The sequence below is a fragment of the Capra hircus genome, chromosome 8 (assembly GCF_001704415.2).
Source record: "Capra hircus breed San Clemente chromosome 8, ASM170441v1, whole genome shotgun sequence".
Taxonomy (NCBI): domain Eukaryota; kingdom Metazoa; phylum Chordata; class Mammalia; order Artiodactyla; family Bovidae; genus Capra; species Capra hircus.
Genome location: NC_030815.1, coordinates 69,641,134 through 69,650,843, shown reverse-complemented (window position 1 = coordinate 69,650,843; position 9,710 = coordinate 69,641,134). Strand labels below are relative to the sequence as shown.

General features: G+C 57.4%; 1 protein-coding gene across 3 annotated transcripts; it reads left to right on the top strand.

The window, feature by feature from the left end:
- Positions 4,032-9,501, top strand: EGR3 (early growth response 3). Of its 3 annotated transcripts, XM_018052322.1 has the most exons (3): positions 4,390-4,462; positions 4,865-4,917; positions 5,771-9,501. In XM_018052322.1, exons 2-3 carry the CDS (start codon positions 4,878-4,880, stop codon positions 6,778-6,780), a joined length of 1,050 nt encoding a protein of 349 aa, XP_017907811.1. In that variant the 5' UTR covers positions 4,390-4,462; positions 4,865-4,877; the 3' UTR covers positions 6,781-9,501. The 3 variants fall into 3 exon arrangements, with proteins under 3 accessions (XP_017907810.1, XP_017907811.1, XP_017907808.1); XM_018052321.1 differs by lacking the exon at positions 4,865-4,917 and having other exon boundaries at positions 4,032-4,462; XM_018052319.1 differs by lacking the exons at positions 4,390-4,462; positions 4,865-4,917 and adding an exon at positions 4,540-4,724.

The following is a 9,710-nucleotide window of genomic DNA, read 5'->3' as shown; positions in this document are numbered from 1 at the left end:
GAGAATGCTGTTAGTCTCTAAGGGGCCACTCCATACCTTCTACCCCAACTCTAATAGGCAGTGTTGCCCGTGCCCACCATAGATCCCTGGCCTCTGTTTGCCACCTTCATCCAGATTGACAGGGGTCAACTGTGTGGGCTGAAATCAGACCAGCACTCAGGCAGTGAGGACCCATGCTTTCGGAGGCGGGCTTTCCCCAGCATGGATCCTTCCAGGATCCCCCACCCCATCCTGAAGCCACAGCCATCCTCTATAACATGTCTAGAAGGATGCTCCAGAGTGTTAAAGAGCAACTGAATGACTGCTTGGTATTCTACTTTATGTCATCACCAGCTACCAAGAGCTCCATCCTTGTCAGGGTTCTCACAGAGTAGGGACCATTCCTTAACCATCTCTGTGATGATGTAAAGCTCACACATGAAAACTTCCTATATATGATCACACTGATATGTGTGATGAAGGGTATGGAGTTTCCTACCTGGCCCTTTTTACTCCCTTTGTCAACTACACTCACCCTTAAGATACACAAGGGGAATGGGCTTTTCTGTCACATGGTAGGGTGGGGGAAAATAGTTTACCAATAAAAATTGCCATTTATTGAGTGCTGCTACTGATCTAGCCAAAGTGTTCTATGACATTATCTAATTTAGTTCTTCCTAAGGGACTGTTGTTGTTGTTGTTCAGTTGCTAAGTCCTGACTCTTTTTCGACCCCATGGACTATAGCCTACCAGGCTCCTCATCCATGGGATTTCCCGAGCAGGAATACTGGAGTGGGTTGCCATTTCCTTCTCAAAGGGATCTTCCCAACCCAGGGAACAGTACCCCCATCTCCTCCATTGACAGGTGGATTCTTTATGGTGAGCCACTAGGGGACACCGTCTTAAGGGGTAGGTACTATTATTATCCCAATTTACAGACAAGAAAACTGAGACCCAGAAAGAGATTCAGAAATTTGCCCAAGATCACACTAAAGTTTTAATGAATACTTATTTAATTGAAGGCTCCCATTCTAGGTCACAGACAAGCAGGAAGAAGGGGACCGGCATTTTGCTCAAAAAAAGACTCCTACCCATTCTCACCAAGCAAGCAGGTCTGGAGCAGGCCTGCAAACTCTACTTGTTCTCCTTGTATGCAACAGGTCCCGTTGGCCTAAAAGTGTGTGCGGCCCACCTCTGGAATGGCTACACTCCTCTATGGTCTTTGGGGCCCCGGAAGCTTTCAAGAATCCCAGATTCTCCCACAGGCCTCTGCCTTTCCTAATGTGGGTGCCTTTCAAACAGGCCCAGGGTTTGCAGCTCCTCAATCTCCTTCCTCTCCCGGGTCTCAACGAGGGTGGCGGGTGCATCATGGTAGGGTCCTCCCGAGTTGAGCCGGGCTGCCGGGAGCGCTCGCACTTCCTCCCCGCCACCCCCGCGGGCTGAGCTGTGCCTCGCGCGGGGAAACATGGGCACTGCAGGCACCACTGGTCTCTGCGGCTCGCATGGCCCCGGACAGGAATTCACAGAACCCCTCTCCACCTCCGGGTGCACGCGCAGCAGAAAGCGCCGCGGAGAGGCCGCGGCCTGAACTGGAGCTGCCGATGCTCGCCGGGGGTCGCTGCTCCCTGCCTCTCGCCGTCTCTCCCCAGTTGCCAGGCTCCGCGGCCAGAGGCCGGAGCCGCTGGCTAATTTTTCACGCCCCCCAGACCGCCTCCCTAAGTGACGCTACAGCCTGTGTGGTTCCTTTAAAGGCTGCGGGTTCCGTTCTTCTTTCCTTTTCCACTGGATGCCAAAATATGCAAATCCGGGGACCGGAATCTGCAGCCAAATCGAGAAGGAGAAGGGGCGCGGCCGGCGCGTCACCGGATCCGCTCCTTGTATGGCTCTTCCCGGCTTGGCCCGCCGCCCCGCGACCCTCCCTACAGCCGCCAAGGCCCCTCCCGCGCCCAGCCCGGCTCACACTGCCGCCCACGCCCCCTGGCCGGCCAGTCGCCCCCCACCCCCCTCCCGCCCCGCCGCCTTGGGAGGGAGCCGGGGGCGGGAGGCGCTGCATGCCCTGATTCCGGCCGGAGCCGGGGACCGCTGCAGAACTCTCCCTCCCCGCGCCGCGCGGGCGGAGGAGAGCCCGGGGGGCGCAGAACCTCCCTGGTATAGGTGCGGGGAGCCTGGCGGGAGCGGCAGCAGGGGCGGGGGAGAGGGGACCCGCGGGCGGCGGGAATCCCTCCTTTCCTAAGCACCAGAGGAGATCCGGGGGAGACCGGGCCCTCCCACCCCTAGCTCTCCATCGAGTGAAATGGAGGGGAGGAGAGCGAGGTTGTCATCCACCCCCACGACGAGCAGCAGCTTGGGAGTTCCTCCCACACGTCCCCGGCCCGCGTGGCCCTCCTACGGAGTGAGGCCCGGGGATCCTCTCCTCCTCCTTGTCAACACTCCCACTCCCCCTGAGAAATGCACGTTCCCCCAACCCCGGCTCCCGGGCCAGGGACCGCGGGATCCACAGCGCCCACACGGCCACCGAGGAGGGAATCCTCCTACGCCGAGCCGGTGTGATCTGGGGTCGTTCCCCCACGCTCCTCTCCTCTCCTCCCCCTCTCCCGCGGCCCGGCCGCGCGCGCTCCGGGAACAGGCCTCGGGGAACCTATCAGCCGCCTCCGGGATCTCTGCCTCCCCCGAGAGGTGACATCGCTAGGGGTCGGCTAACAGGCGGCCCTTGACTGCAGGGCACCCGGCACTCAGCCACGGGGACAGCCCTGTAGAAAGCCAGGGGGAGGGCAGAGACCAGGGGAGGTCGCCGCGGTGGCTCGGAGACTGTGGGTTCGGCAGACTCTTGGGGCAACTCGGTGGCGCGCCCTTCTCAGGAAGCACTACACAGCGACTGCGTCTGGGCCTGCTGGGCCCTCCTGCCATCCCGTGGTCAAAGGGGTGCTTTGGAACCATTAGGCGATTTTTGGAGGGTTTGGTGCACACGTTTCCTATCCCCTCGACATCACTCCACCACCAAAATTGCACACCCTCGACCTCCCGAGGTACGGGGTTCTCGCCTCCAGCGCCGCCGCTCTGCAGCTACCAATCTCCCCAACACTACGCTCAGCCTGGTGTCAGCTCAGGGTCAGGGGCCCAGGGAGCAGCAGGAACGTTGGCGGCAAACCCGAGGGAGGGAGGCACAAAAGTTCCGAGGTGCTGGACCGGAGACCCCCTCGCCCGCTGGAATCCTCCTCAGAGGGACTTTGTCCCAGTCCCAGGTGAGAGGAGTCCTGGACAGGAGAGGAGCGGTGCGGGGTCAGGGTCGGAGGGCACACCTTCCGGGTTCCCTAGAAGTTCCCAGGCTGCAAAGGGACCTCTGCCGTGTGTTTTCAATCCTTTTTCTTCCTGCTGTGGGGAGAGTGTCGGAGGACACTTGCAAACCACCCCACCTCACTGCCCCCCGCCCCGCCCTGAGATCCTATAAGCGCGCTCTCTCCAAGTGCCGACACCAAATAAACACACAGGAGGCTACCGCTCTTTCGACCCCGAGCTGCGCGCTTTACGCTTCACTTTCAGTTACAGCCCTCTTCCCTCTCGCCTCTCGAATTTTCTTTCCTTCTTCTCTTCTATTTCTCTTTTTTTTTTAAGATCCACGAGCGGTGCGGGCGCCGCACGTTGGCTGCGGCCCGCTTCCTGCTTTCTAATGTTCCATTGTGAGGAGCTTCCATTGTGACGTCGCGCCCCTTCGGCTGGGCTTTGTCTGTCCATATATGGGCAGCTACGTCACGGAGCTTTCCCGGGGCTCAGATAAATAGGCTGGTGGAGTTCCCTGGCTGGGAGCTTTTGGGCAGCAGTGAGCTTGCTAGGAAGCGGCGGGGCTGGTGCTGGCAGTAGCAGCGGCAGCGGCAGCGGCAGAGGCGGCTGGCAGAGGCAGTGGCGGCGGTGGCGGTGGCGGATCGGGGGGCGGGGGGGCCGCGGGCGCGCGTCTGTTGGTGATATCAATACTGAGGCCGCGTGCGACCCCCTTGTACCGAGATCTCCCCACCCCACCCGAACCCAGCCCCCACCCACCTCGCGCACACGCCTCCCCCCCACCACCACCACCACGACCCAGCCTCCTACCACGGCGCCAGCTGAGGCATCCAAGAGGATTACCCACCCTTTACCCTCTCCCCCACCCACCCCTCAAAAAAGAGAAGATCCCTTCCCCAGGCCCACCCCTTCCCCTCTTCCCTCCCCCCTCCCCCCGAACTTTCCCTCTCGCATGCTTTTCCCCTGCACCACCGATCGCCTCTCGGATGCCGCTTGCCTGGAAGCTGCGTTAGGAGCGAGCGGCGGCGGCGGCGGCGGCAGCTCGGGAGTGCTATGACCGGCAAACTCGCCGAGAAGCTGCCGGTGACCATGAGCAGTTTGCTAAACCAACTGCCTGACAATCTGTACCCCGAGGAGATCCCCAGCGCGCTCAACCTCTTTTCTGGCAGCAGCGACTCGGTAGCCCATTACAATCAGATGGCTACAGGTAAGGGCGGCGGGGAGGCGGCGAGGCAGCGAGGAAGGAAAGGGAGAGAGGAAGAGGAGGAGGGAACGAGCTAGCTGCGGATGGATAGATGGATGGATGGATGGAGAGATGGGGGGGTGGCCGCGCGCTGGGAATTTTCCGGGGGGCGAGTTGCTTTTCCCACCCACTCCTCCCGCCCTCCCCGATCGGGAAGGCTCGGTTGGCGACGCCACGGTAGAGGCTTCGATTCTTCCGGGTGGGGGCAGCCGCCGACCGAAGGGAGGTAGGTGCGAGCGGCTCTGGGGTTCTCCACTTAGGGGGCGCGATCGCCGGGCTGCGCGCAAGGCGTAGTGCCGTCGCCCCCTTTCCCGGGAGGAGCCCAACGTCCCTTTTCACCCGCGCTCTCCCCCCTTACTCCCTCAGCCTCCCACCCGGGATGGAGCCATGTGCGGCGTGGAGTCCCCGCGGTGGGAGAGGTACTGCGACGCTGCCTTTCCAGGGCGTTCAGCAAAGCCGTGGGGGTGTGGGGACGGCGGGGAGGGGAGAAGGTGGGGATCCACCCGCCTGGGGGCTGCCACGGGGGGCGATCCCCGGACCGAGGAGCTTGGGAAGAGCGGCCACTCCCGCCATGGAGACGCCGGCCGGTTTTCCGCCGCCCTCCACTCTCGCTAAGCTGAGGCTGGGCTTTCCCCCTCCAGCAGGAGCCGAAAGCTCCTTCAGGCCCGGAGGAGGCTGGGGCTGGGGGAGGCGGCGGGAGAGCTCCCTTTGCGGGCAGCACCCCTCTACGCGCCGAGGACAAAGCGACGGAGCGCTCCGGGTCAGCTACCCGGGCGCGGTGCGCACAGGGGGCTTCGTCGGGGCAGGAAAGGCGCGGGGTCCGGCGCGGACAGGGCTAGGGGAAGAGGGCCGAGTTGTGTGCGCTGGAGAGCGAGAGCCCGGCGCGCTCCGGGTCTGAAACTACCTGTAGCTGCAGCTACCTGCCCGCCCCACCTCGGGAATAACAACAATGCTTCTCGCTCTCGCGCCTGTGTGTGTGTGTGTGTGTGTGTGTGTGTGTGTGTGTGGTAGGGAGTGTGTGTGTACGCGTGTGCGGTGTGTGTGCAGCAGCCACTCCACACCCCGATCCGTAGTATTTTGCTGTATCCAGGTTGCGCCCGGGAGCGCGGCACCGCCCGCTTTGCGCTGGGCGCAGCTTTCCCTCCTCTTATCCCATCCTCTGCGCACTCCACGCGGCCGCACCCTCCGCACCTGGGCAAGGACCTGGGCGCCCCGGCCCGGGAGCCGACTCGGCTTCACTCACCCCTCCCCTCTCTCCCCCGCTCTCCGCAGAGAATGTGATGGACATCGGTCTGACCAACGAGAAGCCCAACCCGGAACTCTCATATTCGGGCTCCTTCCAGCCAGCCCCCGGCAACAAGACCGTGACCTACTTGGGAAAGTTCGCCTTCGACTCCCCTTCCAACTGGTGCCAGGACAACATCATTAGCCTCATGAGCGCCGGCATTTTGGGGGTGCCCCCGGCCTCTGGGGCACTCAGCACGCAGACCTCCACGGCCAGCATGGTGCAGCCGCCGCAGGGGGACGTAGAGGCCATGTATCCGGCGCTGCCCCCTTATTCTAACTGCAGTGATCTCTACTCGGAGCCTGTGTCTTTCCACGACCCCCAGGGCAACCCCGGGCTCGCCTATTCCCCCCAGGATTACCAATCGGCCAAACCGGCCTTGGACAGCAACCTCTTCCCCATGATTCCCGACTACAATCTATACCACCACCCCAACGACATGGGCTCCATGCCGGAGCACAAGCCCTTCCAGGGCATGGACCCCATCCGGGTCAACCCGCCCCCTATTACCCCGCTGGAGACCATCAAGGCATTCAAAGACAAGCAGATCCACCCGGGCTTTGGCAGCCTGCCCCAGCCGCCGCTCACGCTCAAGCCCATACGGCCTCGCAAGTACCCCAACCGACCTAGCAAGACCCCTCTCCACGAGCGGCCACACGCGTGCCCCGCGGAGGGCTGCGACCGCCGCTTCAGCCGCTCGGACGAGCTGACCCGGCATCTGCGCATCCACACGGGCCACAAGCCCTTCCAGTGCAGGATCTGCATGCGGAGCTTCAGCCGCAGCGACCACCTTACCACTCACATCCGCACGCATACGGGCGAGAAACCCTTTGCCTGCGAGTTCTGCGGGCGCAAGTTTGCGCGCAGCGACGAACGCAAGCGCCACGCCAAGATCCACCTCAAGCAAAAAGAGAAGAAAGCGGATAAGGGGGGTGCGCCTTCTGCGTCCTCGGCGGCCCCGGTGTCCCTGGCCCCTGTGGTCACCACCTGCGCCTGAGGCTCGGGCCCCCAGATCCCACTTTTCCCCTTCAGTGTCTCCCGGCTGCTCGCCTGAATGCGCAGCCGAAAAGCTAGCTACGGAGGCGCAGGGGCAGCGCCCTGGCCTCTCCATGGACGTAAGGCCCCTTGTTTCCCTTCGCTGTCCCCGTCTCCACCCTTTCACATCGGCCGACGGTCGGGGGCCAGGGCAAGAGGCGCCTTCCCCTCGCTGCCCACCCCTTAGCCAAGGCGTGGGGGCGGAAAGGTGGCGTCTAGCCCGCTTTGTTCAGTTCGGATCGTCTTGATCCAGGGGCCGCCGGGCCGGGCCAAGGACCTGCCGGGGACTGAAGGCGGGGTCCGCCCAAGCCTCGCCGGACCCAAGCACCTCACGGTTCCCCCCACGTGTCCCTCGATTCCCCCTCGAAGACCCGAGAGGGGGAGGGGGTAAGGAGCGCACCAAAGCGCAGAGCTTGCTGCCCGCCGCACGCACGCGCGCCTGCGTGCGTGCTCGCGTGTGTGTATGTGTTATGTGTGCGTGTGTGTGTTTCTGTGTGTGTGCGCGCGCGCGCACGAGTGTGTGTGAGACTCTTGAGCTGAACTGGGCTGTGTCCACCCCAAACTCTTCCCCACTTCGGGTCCCCGGGCCACTAGGGAAACGTCCCAGCCTGGGGGCCTGCGCGTGGCGGGACGAGACGGTCTTCCATCTGCTCAGAAATAATGTTTCTTACAGAAATGCCTCGGATGCCGCCGCCGCGGTGCTGCTACCGCCGCTTAGGGTTTGGCCCCTCAGAATCCCTCCTTTTCTGAGCGCTTCCCTCTCAAGGCCTCAGGGCAGTTTGATTTGCGGGGAGAAGGAGCAGCCATCCTTGAACCTACCTTCTTAGAAATGTGTTCCTCAGCCCCACTTTTAAAAATCTGAGTTTGCCCTCTGCCTTCCCCCGCCTTTCCCCTCTAAGCCTTTTCCCATCTTTTTCCAAATCTTTTTTCCAAAAAGGCAGGCCTCAACCAGCCACCCCATTTCGCCATCTTTTTGTTTTCTCTCTCACGTACCCATTTCTCTTCCCGCCATTGATTGGAATGCAGCCTTTTTCCCCCCTTTGTCATCATCCATACAACAGGTAGAATTCAAATTTAGGTAAATGGCATGTGTGTATGTATGTATGTGTATAAATAGGTGTGTGTTCACACCCACATATATATATACACACACACATATATATATAACCTGCACACAGTATGTATTTCTAGCAAAATTAAATCTCTAAGGTACTTGGCAATCCAGTGCAGTGCACCGGAATAAAGAGAACTTATAGGCATATCAGCTTTAAACGATTTATTTTTTATGAAAAAATGGAACCAATGAGACTGTATCTGCCCATGTGTGTATGTGTATGTGAGTATGTATATATGCATCCATAGAAACACATAGACACACATCTGTGTCCCAATTTTCCTCAAGTTATGGGGATGTCTGCATTAATCCATGTTGATGAATGAGGCACATCTCTCCATACCCCAGTCTCACCTTCTCCCTGCCCTACCTCACCTCTTCTCAGGCACCCCCTCCTCCCCAGCCTCCTCCGCACAGGGGGAACTATTTGGATGTGGAGTAGTAGGGAAGCTGGCCTGAGACACAGCTTCCAGTGCAGTCTTGCCTGAATGTACTGTTCCCTGTTAGCGTTATTTCTCCTGGGGTCAGTAAGCTGCCCAGAGAGAAGGAAGACAGGTCTGGAGTTTACAGAATGTCTGTTTTTAAAGTCACTTTATGCGTTTCCCACTTTTTTTTTTTTTTTAAGAAAAAAAGCACCGGTTTTTTTGGTGGTGGATAAATAATACTAAAAGGAATCTAGTGAAAGGGGAGGGGGAAATCATAGAGCAAGAGGATTGTGGATTTCCAGGTACTTGGATTTTTTGTAGAAGGAGAGAGAAGTGGATGAAGTTTGTCAGGAGGGCCCATATTTTTTCAGCTGAAGGGTAAAATCTTTCTTTGCAGAGACAGTATTTTGCTGAATACTTTTTATAATGTGATGATTATTTAAAAAAACAAAACAAAAATTTTGGTCACTTCAAAGCTGGAAGGAGGAATCAGATACCCTTTAATATTTTTTCCTTGCTCCTTCTGATCTATGCATGTCACTGCATGATAATTCTGAGTTTTCCTTTGTTTTAATAAAACTGTTCTCAGACATTTAAGCTAAACTAAGAGAAAACTGACTTTGTTGCCAAAAGGTTGTGCTATCCAGATTTTTTATATGTCTGCATGTTTTAAGAGAAAAAAGGAGAAAATGCACTCTAACTTATGTGAACTGAGAGAAAAAAAAAATCAGGTTTTAAACAGGAAAACCTATGGGGAATGATATTTTTTGAAAGACTTTTGTATAAAGTTGAGTACTTAGAAAAAGACAAACCAGATGTAATATATTTTGTGGATGTTTTTATTTCTTGGATTTATAGTACCTTATACTAAGGTTAAAAAAATATGCTTGATATTGTGAAAAGGTGAAATTCTTCACCAACATTTCATTTGCTCCTTTGTCACATTGTTATGCCAATATAATATAGTTAATGAAAACAGCATTTTTAAAAACTGAAATATTGAAATGGTGTCATGTTGTACCATTTGCACTGTGAGCAAATGCTAATACAGTAAATATATTGTGTTTGCTGACAATCAGCCGGCCTATAAATCTCCTTATTTTATTTCTTGTTTTCATGGCATAAAGTTTTGGTTTGGCCTGGGTTTTTTTGTTTTTTTTTTTTTTTTTTTGTCTTGTTTTGTTTTTGGCTGGTAGTTGGTTTGATAGGTGGTGCTTGTGCCTGGTTTTTGTGGTTCTTTCTCTGAGACCCTTTACCGTGGAAAGGTGGAGTCTGGCGTTATTAGAAGGTGGTCAGAATTTTGTGCGGGGTTCTGGTGTTTCCAGGTCCATGTTGAGTGTTTACTGTGGTTCT